The sequence below is a fragment of the Podarcis raffonei genome, chromosome 5 (assembly GCF_027172205.1).
Source record: "Podarcis raffonei isolate rPodRaf1 chromosome 5, rPodRaf1.pri, whole genome shotgun sequence".
In the NCBI taxonomy this organism is placed as follows: Eukaryota; Metazoa; Chordata; class Lepidosauria; order Squamata; family Lacertidae; genus Podarcis; species Podarcis raffonei.
In genome coordinates, this window is record NC_070606.1 from 52,227,623 (window position 1) to 52,248,686 (window position 21,064).

The 21,064-nt window shown below is 39.2% G+C and overlaps 1 protein-coding gene across 1 annotated transcript; it reads left to right on the forward strand.

The window, feature by feature from the left end:
* Positions 1-59: 59 nt before the first annotated feature.
* Positions 60-15,940, forward strand: DCLRE1A (DNA cross-link repair 1A). Its single transcript, XM_053389152.1, has 10 exons — positions 60-151; positions 1,872-2,648; positions 4,435-5,955; positions 7,241-7,374; positions 8,627-8,745; positions 8,908-9,051; positions 10,161-10,306; positions 11,410-11,564; positions 13,507-13,648; positions 14,928-15,940. The coding sequence occupies exons 2-10, from the start codon at positions 2,192-2,194 to the stop codon at positions 15,092-15,094; spliced, it is 2,985 nt and encodes a 994-aa protein (XP_053245127.1). The 5' UTR covers positions 60-151; positions 1,872-2,191; the 3' UTR covers positions 15,095-15,940.
* Positions 15,941-21,064: the final 5,124 nt, after the last annotated feature.

A 21,064-nucleotide genomic window follows, 5' to 3' on the forward strand; every position in this document is an offset into this window, starting at 1 on the left:
CAAGCAGAATGCCGGGGATGGACATTGGCGAAAGCGCAGGGCGGTAAACGGCGTTACTTCCCAGAAGCAAAAGTAGGCGGTGGGAGAGAGGCGGCAAAAGCTGACCAGGAAGGAAAGAATGGGAGGCTTGCCTTTGGCGCCGCTGTCAAACGTGTGAGTGAGGACGGAGTTGGGGGGGGGCTCTTTGCTCGGTGTGAGAAGGCGAGGGAGGGCAGTATCCTGCACTGTTTTCTGGTGCGCCAGCTACTGAGCTGAGTCAGATTCGGGCCCCGTGAGCAGAGAGGTGATTCATGGCTTACTAGGGAGTCCAAAAGCCAAGGGCGGCGCTTGCCACTGCTGCTGCTTTCCTTCGGACTGAGTAGATGTCAGGGGGTTTCTTCCCCCTCCCCTTTACGTTTAAAACAGGGGCACGTATGCAGTCGGGTTAATTTGCACAAGACTGCCCTGGGAAACAGAGTTGTGCTGAGTACACACTCAAAGCACATTTTCCCCGCCTCAAAGAATTCTGGGTGCTGTAATTCACCCTTCGCCCAGTACTGATTTCCAGCAGCCCTTAGCAAACTACAGTGCCCATAATTCTTTTAGGCGTGTTAATGTGCACATACTTTGTTCTGCTGACATCATGAGGTTCTTTTTGTTGGGCCAGGGCTTGAAGACAAACAGAATAAAACAACAGCAACAACCCTTGAATGGGGAAAGGAAGAAGAAAAATCCTATCTTCTGTTTAGGCTACTGTCTTCTTCAAGTCAGCCTTCAAAGCTGGTGCCCTGTCAAATTTTCAGTTGTGATGGACAGATACAGAATGAGATGGAATAAGTGTAGCGTTCTCTTTTCCCTCTTTGGTGGTGGTGTATTGTGGTTAAAACAAGCCGCAGCCTGCAAAATGCTGTAACTAGGAGCTCACAATGAGGTTCAGGGGATGGGTTAGGGTGGTGCTGTGGTCTAGGGCTTGCCCATCAGAAGGTTGGCGGTTCGAATCACCGCGACAGGGTGGGCTCCCGTTGCTCAGTCCCAGCTCCTGCCAACCTAGCAGTTCGAAAGCACGTCAAAGTGCAAGTAGATAAATAAGTACAGCTCCGGCGGGAAGATAAACGGCGTTTCCATGCACTGCTCTGGTTCGCCAGAAGCGGCTTAGTCATGCTGGCCCGGAAGCTGCCTGCCGACAAATGCCGGCTCCCTCGGCCACTAAAGCAAGATGAGCACCGCAACCCCAGAGTCGTCCGCAACTGGACTTAACGGTCGGGGTCCCTTTACCTTTACTTGTTTTCCAAAGGGATAGAAAGGAATAAATGTACAATTTTTTTTGAAAATTAGTTTAATTGTTCTGTTTAACACAATGAGATTTGCAAACATGCAGCTGAAAATGTGGGGTTGTTCTGAAATTTACATGCTGATCCTAAACATGTTCATTTCGATGCAAGATTTGTTGTTCTCAACAGGATATGTATGCAGATAGTATGCTTCAAACTGCAGATAGATTGAAGTGTTGTACCTATTTTTTACTGAACAGGTTTTGAATTTCTTGACAGTTAGCTGGGTTAAGGTTGCCACAGCAATTTTTATTCACAACTCAAAACGTATACTCAATAGCCAGAATAATCAGTCACAGCAGTAATAATTCTTAGTTTTGCAGTGCTAATTTAACATCTATAAAATCCCTGGTCTCAATTAAGATGGAATGAAATTGCCTGATAAATTCTAATCCAGCAATTTTGTGCTAAAGTTAACTCTAATTTTCAGTTATTGAACTTTAAATAGCCAAAAGACAGTTGGTTTTGCTGATTTAGACATAACATGGCCATTTCTCAGGATATGTCGTACTGTGAGGGACTAGACATAATTTTGCCTCTTCTTATTGTTCTTTATTTCAGAATCATAGAGGGAAACAAAGAAGTCAATTGTACTGTTCCAGAGTACTCTAAGCAAACATCCCATAAACTGAGATTATGACTTATCTCACAGATAGAAGAGAAAGACTTTCTACTATTCTTAAGTGCACTTTAGTTTCATGTTTAAATGTAATTTATTGAACTAAACCAAACTTGAGCTTTTTAAAATTGTGTTTGGTTATCTTTGTCATATACAACAAGGAGATAAAATCCAGTGTAGTGGAAGAAAACAATACACATATTTTAAAATGCTACAATATTATTAAATCTGAAGAAGATATTTTGTATGTTGTTGAGCTGTCATGTCTGAAGTTAGCCTGTTGGAGGAAGACATTTGGGAGTACAAATCTATTCGGAAGCTAAAGTCAGTAGACCAGAATTCAGAAACTATCTGTACAAATGTACATAAAGCAAATGGTGGAAAGTCACAAAGACATGGCAATAGGAAAACATCAGAAGAAAAACAGACTTCGAAGATGACAAAGCAAGGACCAAGGCAAAGAAGTAGCCAAACACCTTTAAAACCAGATCTACATGTCGGTGTTCCCAATAATGACCCTGCCACACAGTCACATGAAGGCATATCATTGACACCATCAAAGCGAAAGAAAAACTGCAAGAAGCAAACCCCTTCAAAAGCTCGTCCAGTTTATGAAGGACATTGCCCAAGTTGCCAGATGCCATTTTCTTTGTTGTTGATCCAAACACCTCATTGGCATGTGACAGAATGTTTAGATGGCTCAAGAACTGCTGAAAAAGGTACAGCCATGGTTGGGGAGAAGGTGTCTTTCAAATATATTTGCTACTGTGTTTGTGTGTGTGCTTTTGCCTTTAACAGGAGTCCAAAATTTGGAAACTTCGCAGGTGAAGCCTTTTCTATCACTTACCTCCATGTGAGGGAAACATTTACTTAAATTTCTGTAGCAGGCTGTAGGATGACATGTAAAAATAATAGTAGCCCTTTTTCAAAGTTGAAACAAACTTCCAAAAACTTACGTCAGGTTGAAAATTGAAATAACTGGGAAAGTTAGCATTATTTCATAATGTAAAAATGTTTATCTGATTTCAGAGAACAAAATCTTGCAGTTCTGAATTACAGGTTCTGGGCCAGTGGCAAGATAGTAATGCAAACAGAATTCAAAATGCTAGGTTTTTTGTTTTTCTGATAACATTCTACATCAACAAAACATGAACAAAAATGATACAACAAGAAAAATCTTTCAAAGATTTCAAAGAATCAACAAAAAACCAGAAAACATTTCTTGACTTCCTATCCTCTCTTTCCATGGTTCCTTTTAACCCCTCTTTTCCTTGTGTTTTCTAAGTTCATCCCATCTTTCGCAACCATTTTATATACTTTATTTATTTCTTACTCTGCTGAAAATATTACCATCCTGCTAAGTAAATTGTTTGCTTATAATACTTTTCCATATATTCTATAAATAGTATCCCGTCCTCTTTATATCTTTCATCATTTTGGTTTCTTATTCTAGTGGTCATCCTTGCTAACGCCAGATATTCTAACAGTTTAATATGCCAGTCTTCTTTTGCTGGCACTTTTATCTGTTTTCCATTTTTGTGCTAATAATACATGGCCGACCATTGTAGCATATTAAAACAACTTTATTTCTTTATTGTAAACTGCTGTTGTTATTAACCCCAGCAATAGTGCTTCTGGGTTTTTAGCAAAAGATTTTAAAAACATTTTTAAAAGTTCAATATAAATCATTTCCCAATAATTTTTAATTATGCTACACAACCACCACATGTTGTTTTACACTTCCAAAAGTTGCCCTTTATTGATTTTTACATTTTTGCTAATTGGTCGTTGTTTTCGATACCACCTTCATAAAGTTCTCTCTTAACATATAGCATGCCCTAAATCTTATATTTGCTTTCCACAGTTGTTCCCATAGTATAAAATAAATATTGGGTCCAACTTAAATGTTGTCTAACTTAAATGTTGCCTGAAATGCTAGGTTTTACATATACAATTTTACAAAGCTAAAGTGCCAGCCTGTGCCTTGTGTTATCTTTTGAGGTCCTTATCTTAAGGGCATTAACGTTACTTGTTTCTGCCTAAGGAAGCAGATCACAACGTTACATGTTGTTATTTTGTTTTCAGATAGTTGAAAAGTTTTCAGTCAAGACATTGCATGCTGTTCTAATAACAGTTATTTGGATGTGAGACAATTCATTTCCAAGGAACTTTATTTCTGTGTAAGAAGGGAAGAATGTATTGCCTTTAATTCAGAATAGGGAGGACTTGCTTGTACATCTTCATGCATGCTGAAACGTCCTCTTTAAAATTAAAGGCTCTCTTCTTTCAAGTGGTGCTGTCATATGACATCAGGCATTACAGTGCACTAACATCTATCATACATGTACTAAATTTGAGACTATAACGCTAATGTACAGAAGGTTGACAATTGTCATATTTTTTGTGTTTTTTAAGTAAACCTTTTGGGAACCATGTTGTTCTGTAAGTATACAGTTTTACTCAAAACACATTCCATTCCCAACATGTTTTTGTTTCTTTTCTTAGAGTGCCCTGATGGTCTTCTGTGTACTTCAACTATTCCTTCTCATTACAAACGTTATAGCCACACCCTTCTTGCTGCAAGCAGAGCAGGGGAATATGTTGCTGAATTTTCCTCATCTAACACAGAAAATGATTTATTTAGTCTTGGTACTGCTTCATCCATCAACTGCAGTGCCTTCAGCGATGGGGTGTTGCAGGATCTGAAAGACTTCCAGAGTGTGGGAAAACCTCCAAGACAGTGCTTTCTGTTGCCAAAAGCTACAAACTTTACAGAAAATGTTAAAGAATCTGAACACAGTACACAGCGTATAGATGAAGTAAAGCTGGCTGAGTGCTGTGGTTCTCTTTATCAAGAAACTGAAAGTGGTGAAGATCTGGACAGTGGCTCTTACCAACGAAGTATGGTAATCTCAGAAGCTGACCTAAGTGACTGTGATATTTCCTACTCTCCACTTAACACAGATGGGGAAGACACTATAGAGACAGATGACGAGGAGACCATAGAGGTAGAACGTTTTAGAAAAAGGCTATTTGATTTTGGGAGCCTAGAAGACAAAAGTGGAAGGATTGGAAGTTTTAATAAGCCACGAACTGCTTCACAACTAAGTGACCAGGAACACAACATAGAGCATAATTTTACAGTAAGCAGTGAATCCTACAAAACATTAAATGCATTCCAAAGTCTGGATGGTGTTTGTAAGACTCTCTCTCAAAGTAGCATGCTTAGCAAAGTTTGCAGTTCAGCAAGTATATTGGATCAGTTGAAACATCCCACAGAAGCACCCATTCCCCCTGTTGAATATAAAAAAACTCTGGAGAAACCTGAGGAGCTAAAATTGAGTGCTTCAGCTTTTGATGCAGGTGAATGTGGGTGGGGCAACTCTGATTACTCTAATTGGGCCTCTACAGAGTCTGCTAAGGGCACATTGCTTTCAGAATTTAGAGAAGAAGGTACTAAGTCTCCTTTACCTGGCCTAAGAGATACTGTGGAAGAACCCAGTAGTAGCTTAGTTACTGAAGGTAAAAGTGTTACTGGCATATGTAGAAGCAGGTTGGCTCATAACAATTCATATTCAGTATCAGAAAAAGTGGGAAGGCTTTGTAATAACATAGCTATGCCTGTTTTCCCAAGTACAGTCTCTAAAACACTGCCATATGTTTCTGCTGCTAATGCTGAAGTCAAAACCACTCCTGCCAAGGAACTAAAACAAATGGATATTGGTGTTTTCTTTGGGTTGCAACCGAAAGCCAAAATGGAGAGTAACCAAAAGAAAAATCTCTCTGAAAGTACACAGACTTTGAGTCCACCGGCTGCTGCAGGAAAGCGGCCCGGATCTCGAAAGAGGAAAGCCGAAGGATCAGTGGGAGAGTCTGATACAATCAGAGAAAGTTCAAGCAAAAATGTCATCTCTGCAGATCCAACATCTGGTGGACAGAAAAGGTGGACAAAGAGGTTTAGGGAGTCCTGTCCTGCTGAAGAGGGAACAAGAAAAAAACAGTGTCCCTTCTATAAGAAGATACCAGGTAGCAGGCTCTATTTTGTTTTAGAACTGTAATTCTCCTTCCATTGTGTTGCTGCTGTGTCTTCTCCTTAAGTATAAAACATCTTTTCATCTTTTGTGCTATGTGAAATTCCTCTTTGAAGCACTTCTTCATCTCTTTTTAAAGACCGCAGTTCTGCTCTTAAGATGGGAGGGAGCCTTTAACAATCACCAAAATAGAAGTAAAAGAGCAAGCATTGCTATGAGTTCCCATTAAAAACCTTATTTTGTGGAGAAGTGTGAAACTATAGAATAGTAATAGTAATAAGAGTTACTTTATTTTCTTGAAAAATAGGACTAAATACTCTTAATTTTTTAGAAAGAGTATTTAGGAAAATAAGTGCCATTAAAATTTAATTATGTTTCTAAATCTGAAGCTCATCAAATTCTGTAACATTGTCTCATATATTATTTAAAGCTTTCTATGAAATTGACCATCTGAAATTTCTTTCTCTTCTACTACACATTTGATAAATTGTTCGTGGAGCCTCATCCTGTGCATATTTCTTTGGAAATAAGCCTTACTGATTTCATGGGGCTTACTCCCAAGTAATTATGCATAGAATTGCAGCCTCAAAGCTCTTACAAGCATGTATAGTTTTACTCAGAAGTAAGTCCCATGATATTCCCAGATAAGTGTGCACAGGATTGCAGCCATAGTATGTTGAATCATACCAACCGACAAAAGAATGTAGCAACTCACGTTTTCAAGATTGCTTATTTGAAATGCTTCACTGGCTGCATTTCATGTTGACCAATGTTACATTTCCTGGGTATTACACCCAGAACTGGAAACTATTCTATGCATCCCTTGAGTTCTCTTAGTCCTTCCTCTTTCAGGTTGCAGTCTCCTGAATTTCCAACCAATATTTCTGATGTTCCCCACCTCTGTGGCTCTTGAGCCCTATGCACAGGCAATCTAGGATTCTGTGCTAAAATAATTAACTAGGTTAAATTATTCTAACTGTGTGTATTTGTGTATTTAATTGTTCAAAAGTTTTCATTTGGAAGTTTGTGGTGTTTTGTGATGACTGGCCAAGAAAGAGAGGGACTTTGATCAAAAGTGTAAAAAATTAATAAATCCACAAGATGTGTTGAGAGACCTGGTACAGATTATATTTGCTCTGGCAGTTAAACTCTTTGTCTTGTGTCACTTAAACCCTTCCCTTTATTTTCATTCACCATTTAAATTGCTAGTGATAGTTGTTGACCTTGGCAATTCCAGTGCACATTAGCTGATTGGCTGTTCTTGTATTAATTTGTTACAGGTACAGGTTTTGTAGTAGATGCATTCCAGTATGGAGAAATTGAAGGATGCAAGGCTTATTTTCTTACACACTTCCATTCTGATCATTATGGTGGCCTAACTAAAAAGTTTACATTCCCAATATATTGCAATAAGGTAGGTTTGGGCTCAAGGGTGATGTGCACAGTAAGATTTATGCCATCTATGCAAATGTTACTGATGCACAGCTGGTACATTTAATTTTAAAGCTGACTTGAATAAATCTGTCATTTACTTCTGGGATTTATCTTTTTTGGGTCAGCACAAATGGTGGTCAGGAGCTGCTAGAATAGCTAACCTGACTTTCACTTAGTTTTTTAAAGTCATCCTTGCCACTACTGTCCTTTTTGCAGAACTGTAAGTTGTAATATTGAAGAGAACAGAGCACATGCCAAAATCACAATGTTCAAGAGTCTTTAGCACAGAGGAGACAATAATCAATACCAGTGCTCTAAGCCTGTAAGATACATGTTTGGAAAGAGCTTATCTGTTATTTATTATTGGAAAGGGGGCGCGGTTGAGCTATTTACAGGAGAAGAATCTCTTTCTCCATTCAGAATTATAAAACTGGTGATAGATGACCTATATCAATAAGTTTGTCTCCACCAATTCCCTCGCCTCAGGTCACTGATGTGTATCATGCTCTGTTTCTTTAAAGTTACATACTAGACATTTTACAATTCTAGCTTGCACACACATCAATTTTCCTGTTCTGTAATATATAAAGAAGAAAATAGGGAAAGAGACAGACAGACAGAAACAGAGAAAGAAAGAAAAGAACAAGAACAAAAAACCCATGGGGTAGTGGGGTGAGTAGTTTAACCGGAATAGAGTTCTAAAGAAATATTCTGCCAGATATTCTGCCATTTATTTTTCTGTATTTTCATGTAAATATTTGTTCGTAAATGGTGATATTTTGGAAATCAGTCACAGTTGCTGTAGCAAGCCTTGTTATTTAGTGGGCTTCAGAAGCCTTGAGCTTGAGAGCCAGTGTGGTATAGTGGTTAAGAGTGGTAGACTCGTAATCTGGGGAACCGGGTTCGCGTCTCTGCTCCTCCACATGCAGCTGCTGGGTGACCTTGGGCTAGTCACACTTCTTTGAAGTCTCTCAGCCCCACTCACCTCACAGAGTGTTTGTTGTGGGGGAGGAAGGGAAAGGAGAATGTTAGCCGCTTTGAGACTCCTTCAGGTAGTGATAAAGCAGGATATCAAATCCAAACTCCTCTTCTTCTTCTTCTCTTCCTCTGTGTCATCTAAAGTAGTAGGTGGTTCATTTGGGTGGGGTTTTTTTTTGCATCAGCTACAAACGAAATCTTGATTAATTGATTAAACAGAAACATAGTGATGTTAAACACTTTCTGTTGTTCAGATAACTGGAAATCTGGTGAAGAGCAAACTTCGAGTGCAAGAACAGTACATCCATGTCCTGCCGATGAATAGCGAATGCATAATAAATGGCATCAAAGTGGTGTTGCTCGCTGCTAATCAGTAGGTATCTTTGACAGAAGCAAGGTCAATACCAAAGGAGTTAAAATGATGGACTTAAGTAGAGACCTGTTTTCAAAAACTGTAGTTCATGTTCAAAACTACGTGGATCCCAAATAAAAAATGGAATGTCTTTCTCTTCTTCCCCCTTCTCTTCTCTGGCAGTTGTCCTGGTGCTGCAATGATCCTATTCCAATTTCCGAATGGGACTAATATGTTACACACGGGAGACTTCAGGGCAGATCCTTCTATGGAGCGCTGCCCTTTTCTTGTCGGTCAGAAAGTTCACACTGTCTACTTAGATACAACGTAAGTTGCATTTCAGTGATATGCTCTTATCCTTGCTATGTAAAAAAACCAAAAACCAAAAAACACCACAACCTGCTTAGCCTAGACTACCTTGAGCCAGCTTGGACAATTACACACTGGTTTATTAAACTGAGATATGAACAATTGTTACTTACATAGTTCTTTGCCTCTTCTATTCACTCTGGCAAGCGTAGCAGTTGGAAGCACCATAGCAGACATCATTGTTGGGAATCCACCTTTGAACCTGGATTTTGAGAGGATAGTTCCCTAGAAACAAGTATAGAACCTTTAGCCAAAACCTACAGACTTGACTTTGGCCAGTGAAAAGTAACAGTCTTGGAAAAGCCCAGTGGTGTAACTTCTCCCATATACATTATGATGTAGAGGAAATCATAACAATGTAGTTTATGGTGAGAGCTTTAAAAGGAGACATTTTATCTCCTGCATCAGGTGCAGGTGCTTCTGCCACTATTAAGAGCCCTTGGCAATTGGCACCTAGCCTGTGCAGCATTTGCACAAGCTTCCAAGTCTCCTTCTTTGGGTCAGGAACTTTCTCACAGATGCACCCTTCCCACTGCTCTCTCCCCTTCTCCCAGCAGTGCAGTATAACCACTCTACTGTGCAGTATATGCTGGGGAGCTGGGGACCAGGTTCTAACAACTCAGGCAAATCATAGAGTGTTAGAGATTTTCTGCTCCAACCCCATACTTAATGTGGGTTTTACAAGATAGGATCCAACTAAAGCATCCCTAATAGGTGGTTGTCCAAACTCTGTTTAAATACCTCTAGCAAAGAAAAACCCACTATCTTCCGAGGCATTCTATTCCACTGTTAAATGGCCCTTACAGTGTGGAAGATCCTTCTACTATTTAGCTGAAATCTAATGTACTAAGTTGTCCTTTGCACTGATGGTGAATTACATATCCTAGGAACTGCAGTCTGTCTCAGCACACCATTGTAACTTCCAATATGTTGCTTCTGCAAAGTTGGTCATTGTTATATCTCTGTAGCGCTTGATCTTTCATTGCTATATCTGGTGTAGGCTAATTGACAAAGCAATGTGTCTCAAAACCGATTTTTAAAATATGTCTTCTCTTTGCTTTTCTTAGATACTGTAGTCCTGAATACACTTTCCCTTCCCAGCAAGAAGTGATTCAATTTGCTGTCAATGTGGCCTTTGAGACAGTTACCTTAAACCCACGGACTTTGGTTGTTTGTGGCACATATTCTGTTGGAAAAGAAAAGGTCTTTCTAGGTATGTGAGTGAACATTCCACAAGAATTGCAAAGGTTCTTTTTAAGAGTTAATATTTTCTTAGGGAAGAACATTCAATGGAATCTATTCTGAAACTTCTACTAATAACATGGTTGTGTTTTTTTAAGCATTACAGCATTTCTGTAAAAGTACTTAAATTCGGAGCACAATAGGCCTCTTGGCATGGTGCACAGAGAAGAAATAGTCTATGACATGAACCGTTTGCTGATGGCTGCCCCTTTTAGTAATGCTGCAATTTTAAAACACTCTAGCTGTATTAATAGTCCTGTAAATGTAATGCATTTTTTAAACTTTTAACCTCAGCTTCTTGGTATGTGCATTAACTTTTCAAATGCAATGTAATTTATTTCCATGCCAAATTGGAAACAGTTGAAGCGTGTATGTCAACGCTTCCTGAAATCCACCCACCACCCACTTGTAACTAAGCAAATCTTTCAACCGCTTCAAACCTTTCATGGCCTATGCTTAAATCACTACCCTTCTAAATTGTACAGACCTATTAGCTGAATGTTTTTAATCAGACAACAGATACTGCTTTTGATGGTTCTTTTTGAAAGGAATTAGTGGGTGCCACTGGGTTACTCACAAGGGGGGCCACCACGAAAGGGTTGTCGTTCTCCTTTAAAACAACACGTACAGGCTGCCAGCTTCTAAGTGAAATATTCCTTCATTTCCTTGAATAAGAACCTTTTATCACTGTAGCTATTACTTCTCCTAGGTAAACCACAACAGTACATTAATATAAAGACTCAAGCATGTAAAAATCAGACTTGGTCAATGTTTATAAAAAATGCACTTCTTTAAAGCAGGATGGCAGACAGTGAGAGAAGCTGGTAGGCATGTTTTTCTAACTTAGGCCAATTCCCTGTGAGTCTTTATCGTAAACACTATTGGATGACCTGGTGTCTTCCAGCTTTTAATCTGCCACAAGCCAAAAGCTGAAGTGACTTGGTTAAAAACAAAAACTTGGATATGCCTCTGGGATGGTAACTGAGCATTAAACTGATTTTTTTAAAACATTGAAGTTTTTCCTTGCCCACTTCTGTTTCCATCATGTCGTAATCCTTCCTCCCCTTTCTGTAGCTATTGCTGAAGTTCTAGGTTCAAGAGTGAGCATGTCCCAAGACAAATACAAAACATTGCAGTGCCTGGAATCAGCAACAATCAATTCCCTCATCACCCTGGACTGGAATAACACTTTGCTTCACCTTTTACCCATGATGCAAATTAATTTTAAGGTGAGTATTAAAACTGTCACTTGTACTCATCTGGCTAAGCTTAAATTGGTGGGAAGAGACAGAAGCCGGTCATCTTGTTCCTAACATCATATTTAAAATTAAGGAACAAACCACCTCTCGGTACCTCTCAATCTAAGAGTTTATTTTCAGTGCCAGAACTGAACAGTGCCAGTCCTTTCACACATATACCCAATCCTGGTTTTCTCCCAAGTTTTCTTCATTTTAGCAGCCTAATTTTTTTGATGGGGTGTGTGTGAAATTGTTAAACATTTGAGAGTCCAGCTGTTCAGCACCACAGACACCTGTGCAGTTGCTTTAAAGTTATTTCTAGTGGCTGTGCTTTTATTTCATTACTAAAGAGTATACATATTTCATTTTCCATTTTGTTCTTTATATAGACATTTCTGACTTAATAGCTTATATTCAAATTGTGTTTGATTTGGTCTGTGTCACTGCTAGTCTTTGCTTTCTATTTTATGTATTTGTAGACTCTAATTTCCCTTTACTTTCCTGCATTTATTTGTTGATGTTTCTTTTCCTGCTTCTGATTTCATACAATTTTCTGAATACTAATCTTTCCAGGTACCGTATTTTTCGCACCATAGGACGCACCGGACAATAGGACGCACCTTGTTTTAGAGGGGGGAGAACAAGAAAAAAAATTCTCTCCCTCTCTGCCCAGCGCCCCTTCAGCGAAGCGGCAGGAGGCGCTACACAGAGAGGGGGAGAATTTCCCCCCTCTTGTTTTCCCCCTCTAAAACAAGGTGCCGTTTAAGGTGCGTTCAGGCGGCTACCTTGGAAGCCTGGAGAGCGAGAGGGGTCGGTGCGCACCGACCCCTCTCACTCTCCAGGCTTCAGGTTCCTTTCAACCTGCTCTTTGGGGCTGGCGGGGGGAAGCCCACCACCAGGCCCAAAGAGCAGGTCGGGGAGCAGCGGAAAGGCGCGCGGCTATAGAGGCTCCTGCCATAGCCGCATGTCACCTCTCCAGCCGGGAGAGGGTCGCGGGGGGCTTCTTTAGCCCCGTGCACGCTCTCCCGGCTGGAGAGGTGGCGCGCGGCTAAAGAGGCTGCTGCCATAGCTGCGTGTCACCTCTCCAGCTGGGAGAGGGTAAGCGGGGCTTCTTTAGCCCCGCGCGCGCTCTCCCGGCTGGAGAGATCGTGCGCGGCTAAAGAGGCTGCTGCAATAGCTGCGTGTCACCTCTCCAGCTGGGAGAGGGTAAGTGGGGCTTCTTTAGCCCCGAGCGTGCTCTCCCGGCTGGAGAGGTGGCGCGCGGCTATAGAGGCTCCTGCCATAGCCACGCGTCACCTCTCCAGCCAGCAGAGGGTTGCGGGGCTATGCTGTCTTCGCTCCATAGGACGCACACACATCCCCCCTTCATTTTTGAAGGGGAAAAAGTGCGTCCTATGGTGCGAAAAATACGGTATTTTCAAATGGATGCTCTTTGTACAATGACTGAACATACACGAAACAGATCTTGACTTAAAAAGCATTGAGTATCTTTTAAATCCACACTAAGTTTATTATGCTTTCCACGGACGAAAACAAAGTCTATGCTCAAAAATTTCATCATTTTCACTTTTAATGTTTGAGTAGCATAAAGTCTCCATTGAGAATCCTTAGTCTATGTCAGATATATTTATTATCAATCTGACAAGTGGAAATTTCAAATTTTGTTGCTACATATTATGTAATTTAAATGAATGTTTTTGAAGCTTCTTAAAACATTTTTTTCTACTACTAATTGGCATTCACTGTTGACAGAATGGACACTGAAAGTGTATAAAATGCCACAGCTTCCATTCTTATCTAATTTGATTATTTGACAAGACTCTGAGAACTCTTGCCATTTGTAGTCTGTTTTGCTTTGATCAGAAGACTATCAATTTTTTTTGCAATGAATGTTTTAAATCCTTAATAACCAACTGTTCTTTTCTATCAACAGAATTTGAAGAATCACTTGGACAAATTCTCTGAGAATTTTGATCAAATTTTGGCTTTTAAACCCACTGGGTGGACTTATTCAGACGGGTGTGGCTCTTTGAGTGATATTAAACCTCAGACCAAAGGAAATATCACTATATATGGTAACATAATTTCAAATGTTTTAATATGGTTATTTCTTTTCTGATAGCCTTTTCACATACTGTATTATTTCTTCTTGTGGGTAATGGATGTACCTTAACAGAAATGAAATGATTTATTAATGAACATCATACTTCATTGTTAACTATTGTTGGTCCTGCTCCTATGGACTTGTAGAAGCTACTGTGGATACAGCTTGTTGTTACCAACTTTGGGAAAGCTGTGACCCTCCAGGTATTGCTGGACTACAACTCCCATCAACCCTGACCATTGGACATTGGAAATGTTCATTGGCGCTGAAGATCTGGAAGCCCTGGACTGCATGAGGGCCAATAAACTGAGCCTGAATGCTGGCAAGACAAAGGCCCTGTGGGTGGGTGGTTCTTGAGTCCAGATAATTGGTCAGTCTGCTCTGGATGGGGCAGTATTCCCTCTGAAAGAGCAGGTTTATAGTCTGGGGTGCTCCTGGATCCATCTTTGTCACTAGAGACCCAGGTGACCTCAGTGGCTAGGAGTACCTTCTACCAGCTTTGGCTGGTAATATACCTACAAACATTTCAAGACCACGATAGTCATGTTCTGTTAACCTCCAGACAAGATTGCTGCTGTGTGCTTTCTGTGGGACTGCTCTTGAGGTTGGTCCGGAAGCTGCAGCTGATGCAAAATGTAGCAGCTCAACTGCTCATTGAGGGAGGATTTCACCAGCCGACTACCTCTATGTTGAAAGCATTGCACTGGCTACCAATTTGTTACTGGGCTAAGTTCAAGGTGCTGCTTTTGGTCTATAAAGCCTGATATACAGCTTGGGATCAGGATACTTGAAAGGCTGTATCATCCCTTATACACCCAACCAAACACTGCACTCTGCAGGTAAAGTTCTCCTGCATATACTATCTTATCGGGAGGTCTTTTCTGCAGAGTGTAGACTTTTCTGCAGAGTGTAGACTTTCGTGACATCTACCTTTTGGAATTCCCTCCCATTGAATATTAGACAGGAGCCATCTCTGTTGACTTTTTGGCATCTACTGAAGACCTCCCTCTTTCAACAAGCCTTTTAAGTCGAGATCTTTCTCAGTCTGCATCTGTGCTGGAATTGTTTTTAAGATGTTTAAAAAAATGTTTTTATAGTTTCATAACTTGTTTGCCACCCTGGGCTCCTTTGGGATGAAGGGCGGGATATAAACTTAATTATTAAATAAACAAATGATATTTTATACAAGTCCATTGTATTATTATACAAGTCCATTGGGCTAAATTTATTCTGTGTTGTTTCATTTGCAGGAATACCTTACAGTGAGCACAGCAGCTTCCTCGAAATGAAACACTTCATCCAGTGGTTGAAACCTCAGAAAATTATCCCTACTGTAAATGTGGGAAACTGGAAAGCCAGAAATGAAATGGAGAAGCATTTCAGAGCCTGGAAGATGGAGGCTGCAGGATGGAACTAGGAAGAAGAGTGGAATTTGCAGCTGAATGCCTTACATTCCCTTTCTGTTATTTTTCTATCCTTTTCCTTAGCTCTGACCTTTGCAGAAGCAATAATACAGTTTTCCTTCATTTGCTAATTATAAAGATACCGTTTGTTATCTGTAGCTGTAACTGGTAGAAACTTTGTCAAAGGAGGTATGCCCTAAAAAGCACTTTAAAGAAATGCAAAATGTTAAGCACCTCTATTACAAATCCAGGCTCCTTAGATGGCATAAACAAATCCCTCCTGATAGGTAAGAAAGTGGTGGCTACTGATAAATCCCTGTCATACTGAAGTATCTATTTGGGTCCCAGGGGGACAAACAAGTATGCAAATATTTTACTGGGGGATTTCATGCTACTTGCTTTGTGGTCTCACCACATGTTAAGTGACAGGCATCCAAATTGAAGGTTTTTGTTTCTAAGACAGTTGGCAGCCTTGCCAGTCTTAAATTGTTTAAGCTTGGGGGGGGGGGCGCTTTCCTGAAATTTTCATGACCAAGAGTCTTCTGAACAACCATTTTTATATGATGAATTTGGTGGACTAACATCTAGGTCATCTCTCCCCCCCGCCGAGACAGTCAAAAATATATTATATGGACCCAAGTTGTCCTGCAAGATGGTAGTATGAATCTGCATAGCAATTAGCATCTCAGAGCTAGGAGTCTTAACACTAATTTTGTAACTTATTTGCAGAGTTTAAATCATTATTGCACGCTCCGCACAGGTATGGAGTAGAACAATTAATGTCAAGGAAAATGTATGAATGAGAATATTTTACACATTTTTATAAAAGAAATACATTTTTAATAAACAACCTAAATATATTTATGCTTTATCTATATTTTGCATGGAGGTTTTGAAATAACTAATATGATGCATTGAAGGTTCCCATGGCGTTGGAGCAACTTCTGTCTCATACGTTCCATTGAAGAGATGCTTCAGTTCTGTTTATATTCTGATCTTACAGATTTATCTGCATTAAGAACATGAGAGCCTTGTGGGATTGGATCAAGGGTTCCTCAATCCAGGAGCAGGGAGCCAGAAGTTTCTAGATTACAACTCCCATCATCCCTGACCATTGGCCATGCAGACTGGAGCCAACAGATGTTGGAACCCAACAACATCTGGAAGGGCTGCGATTCCCCATCCCTGTTATAGCCCATTTAGTTAGCGTGACTAATAGCAGGTTACCTAATCCCCTTTTAAACCAGTAGCCATCACCATATTTTGTTACACCAGATTCCATAAATTATTTATAAATTGTGTGAGTAAGCATTTGCCTTTTGACCTTTACATTTGCCCTTTTATCTTAACCATTGTGCAAGTAGAAGTCCTTACACAGGGCTTCCTTAGGTGACTCCTGCCCTCTGTTGGCTACCTCCAGTTCTCTGGTATGGAGGCCAGTTTAATGACATGATTGACTTTTTTTGTTTGTTTTAAGTTAAGCATTTCCACATTTACGAACTCTACTTAAGGTTATGCTACCATCACCTGGTAACTTATTTAATTTTTAAACGTGTCACTTAAGCTATAAAACTTTTGTCACCTCTGTGATTTCTGACATCCTTGTACTTGAGGGATGGCTGGTATAGCTATGCAAAGAATTCATTTTGAAATGGGGAGAGTCAACCTTAATGACAAACACATTTAACTGCAGTAGCATGTAGTTAGATAACAAAATTCAGCAGGAGGGAGACTAATTACACTTTCTCGCATCTTATTCAGTATTGCAAGAGGAGAAAGCCTTCTCCATCTTGCTGAGTTTTGAAAGGATTGTGCTGCCGAGAATGAACAAGCCACAAAAGCAGCTGTCTAGACACTGGGAAATCTTGGAAAACTCTTGTTGTGATTGGCCGGAGTCAGCATGACCACGTCATTTTTTAGCCAATTAATTTGGTCTTGATTAAAGCCTGATTCCAACAGTGGTTATCTACTCACCAAGTCAGGAGGGAGTGGTTTCTAACTAGATTTCCCCTTTGTCAGTAAAGTGTTCTGGTTTGAGCGTGATGTTCCAGACATGCCTGTGCACGAGTCTTGTGCCTGTTCCCATCCCTCTGCTTGTATCCTTGCCATGGTTTTGTGTTCATTGACTACAGCTTTTCAGCACATCATCAACATTTCATGCTCAACAGCATCCCACTCCTTTATAACTTGGCCACATTCTGGTGGAAAAAATTACTAGTATGATCTTAAACTCAGAATGACATTATTTATCTTCATTCAACTGGAACTGACAAAGTAAAATGATTAATAATGGAAATGGGTACATAGATTACAGAACTGGAGTTACAAAAAGCTATGGAAAACCACTTAGTAATAAGAGATTCTACTTTTTTCTACTTCTGTCTGGTTGGTGCCTTCGGTGGTTTCTTGATCAAGAGAAGGAGCTGGGTTGGGGGTTGTGAAGCAAAATTCCCAATTGAAATTAATAAAAATTATAGAGGAAGGGAGAGAATATAAAGTCTGAAAGTAAATGTACAAAGTTAAATACCAAATATCTTTTTGTAACAGATAAACTAATCTAAATAAAAACATAAACCAAAAGGAGAAAAAAAGAAAGAAAACTTCCAATTCTTCATCTTTCAGCTATATATAGAAAATTATTCAAAACACCCACTTCAAAATAACACCTAACAATTCTACTTTCTATAAACCAATATTTTCTTCAATCCTCAAACCCAGATATCATAAGCTCATTTTCTTTTTCACGCAAAAAGTCTATAAGGGGTTTCTAATCTTTAGTAAATATCAATATTTTCTGATTACCAATGGAAATTATGGTATATTCATAAGTAAATGTCTCACACACAAATGTGACTACACAACTATATAGGATTCATGTAAAAATAAGTAATCAACATTTTATTTTATTGTTGGAAATTGCAGAAGTCCCAAATTAAATGAGAATTACAAAATAGGAATGTTGATATGTCTCCTGTTCAATAAAATCAATATGGCAACTATACTAAGCACCTATATCAAGGGAAAACAAGATGGCGCCCTCCAGATGTTTTGGAAAAGACGGCGCCATTTGCCTTTCGCTTGGCCTGAAATATAGAAACAACATGTGATTGCTATTTTTGGATCAATTAATATGGAGTAGACAAGTGATTTTGTGACCCACTAAAAAGGTAAACCAACACTCCATTTTGTCCAATATATTCTTTGGAACCTGCAGACAATCACTTCCATTTGACATCAGAACATTACAGACAAATTAAAAAAATTATGTGGAATATGTGCTACTCCCTGGTATATTTACTGTTCATCTGCTTTTTGTCTGAAACTTGAAGTAGAAATATACTTTTTCTTTAGGCCCAGAAAGAGCTGCCAAAAGGTTAATTGGCAGAAGGACATGGTCCTTTATGTAACTTAAGTAAACACCCTGCATTTCCAAGAGACAAATTTTTGGCTGACAGGTAACTTCAGCAACAGACTCAATGGGCTGTCTAAACTGCAGTGAATCCAGAGTATCTCTTTCAAACTCACATGCTATTAATCTCCAATATGACTATAAATATGCATTACAAATGTCTAGATTCTAGAATGGATAAAGTTGAGATTCAAATGCTATCTTTCACCTTAATGATTTTAAGGCTGTATGAATTTTGGGTGATCCTATTCCTTGGCAACAGCAGTGACTTTTATTAATATTTTTTTGAATTCTAAGAACTTCCAAATATCCTGATCAAGCCAATCCTTATCCACCCAGTTCTGATGTGAAAAAAATAAACACACATACAAGATGAAAACAGAAGGTGCTTGCAAACTGTCTCAACTTAGTTCCCTCCCCCCGATCCCAAGTTACGTATGTTCTTTGTTATTAAGAAAATTACTTTACATAACATTATATTACATCATTGCAACATAAGCAAGATAAAAGTAAATTTTTTACATTGATTCATATTAAATGTACTGAAGGTTGATTAACATGTTAAGAAGTGAGGTATTAATCATGGAAGGCTAATCATACCTTGCCCATTCCTGGCCAGAAAACCAACACAAATTTCCCCAGTACTAAGAATTTGTCAAGAATGTATAACTTGCTGTTGAAATGGAATACACAGGATGAGATGGTTAAATCAGCTATGATTAAATGGGCACAGGACATTGGACATGACATTATGTTTGCAGACTGGGAACAGTTATGGACCACCGGTATAAAGTTTACGGCATGTAATGCCTTAAGAGAGAATATTATGAAAATGATTTATAGGTGGTACATGACCCCAGTCAAGCTTGCAAAAATCTACCATTTGCCCAATAACAAATGCTGGAAATGTAATGAAACTGAAGGTACTTTTTATCACCTTTGGTGGACATGCCCAAAGATTAAGGCCTTCTGGGAAAGGATCTATAATGAAATGAAAAAGGTGCTTAAATGCACTTTTACGAAGAAACCAGAGGCCTTTCTCTTGGGCATGGTAGGCCAATTGGTGTCAAAGAAAGATAGGATGTTTTTTATGTATGCGACAACAGCAGCAAGAGTACTTTTAGCAAAGTACTGGAAGACACAAGAACTACCCACACTGGAAGAATGGCAGACGAAGGTGATTGACTACATGGGATTGGCTGAGATGACTGGCAGAATCCGAGACCAAGGGAAAGAGACGGTGGAAGAAGACTGGAAGAAATTTAAAGTTTGCCTTAAGAACTGTTGTAAAATTAATGAGTGCTAAAATGTTTTGAGTAATGCAAAATAGAATTGCAGCGATAAACAATTGGACATGGGAAAAAAGGATTTAAAGGAAGTGCCATAAGTAAATAAAATTAGAGGTTGCTGGAAAAATTTAAAACAAGGATGCAGAAAAAGGAGGTATGGGGAAGTCGCTGAAAGAAGGTTTAGGAAAAGAAGGTTAAGAAATTATACATGTTTATATGTGTGTTTGTTTTTGTATTGTTTTGTATTGTTATCTAATATGTGTTGGAAAATTAATAAAAATTTATTAAAAAAAAAAGAAAAAAAGAAAACCAACACAAATTTGGTGCTAGAGTCAGGATTCAAATTTGTTCAGTAGAAACCCAGTGAGACAGAGAGTGAAGCACAAGCTGTGATTTTAAAAAAAATCTGTTTATTGGTGTACTATGCTTCAATTAAGACATATAGAAGATAATGATGTTTTAAAATCTAACGGAAAACGAAGCTACTTATAGCAATGTAACACAGTTGAATATAACAGCAATTGCACTGGTTTACTAAAGTCATAAACTAATAATTGCATTGACAAAGCAATCAGAGTGTGTAACATGGTTAATATAGTTTCCTCGTAACTTCCTCCAGCAGATCAAATTTTTAAACAGAAGTTATACATTTCTTACCATTTTAGCATTTTGGAAGAAAGTACAGTTAACCAATCTAGGTTCTAGCCACAGAAAAGTTGACTTTGTTGTAAAAATGGGGGGGGGGTGATTTTGAGAGCAGAATAGCTTTTGGAATAGATCTGGAAGATGCTTTAATGTCTGAAACATTTCAGTGAGTTGCACTGAAAAAACCCACTGCATGCTCCTCTAATGGCAATGGGACAGTTGAAGTGACCTGAAATGCCTTTTCTGCTTCTCATGTCTTTGGTCCTTTAACCATCATTATACAATGCCATCTTCTTATCGAGTCTCTCTGATGAGTACCTTGGCACCAGCAGAACTTTTCCACTCTGTCAGATCTGCATGAGCTGTGGTATCATGGAGCTGATAGAAACTGGCACAAACAAAAACCTAAAATAAACCCTTATGTAAAACAGAATTAAATGTGGGGAAATATCTCCCTACTATACTGCAGGACTTAGAGAGGTTTTGCAAAGCGGCAGAGAGTCCTTTGTGTCCCAGACATTAAAATGTATACCACTGAAAGGCTCATTTTTCAATTACTACTTCCCAGAAATGACAGAAAAAGGGAGTAGGATCAAAGATAATGTCACAATTATCACCGCTGTGAGCTACTTTCCAACAGT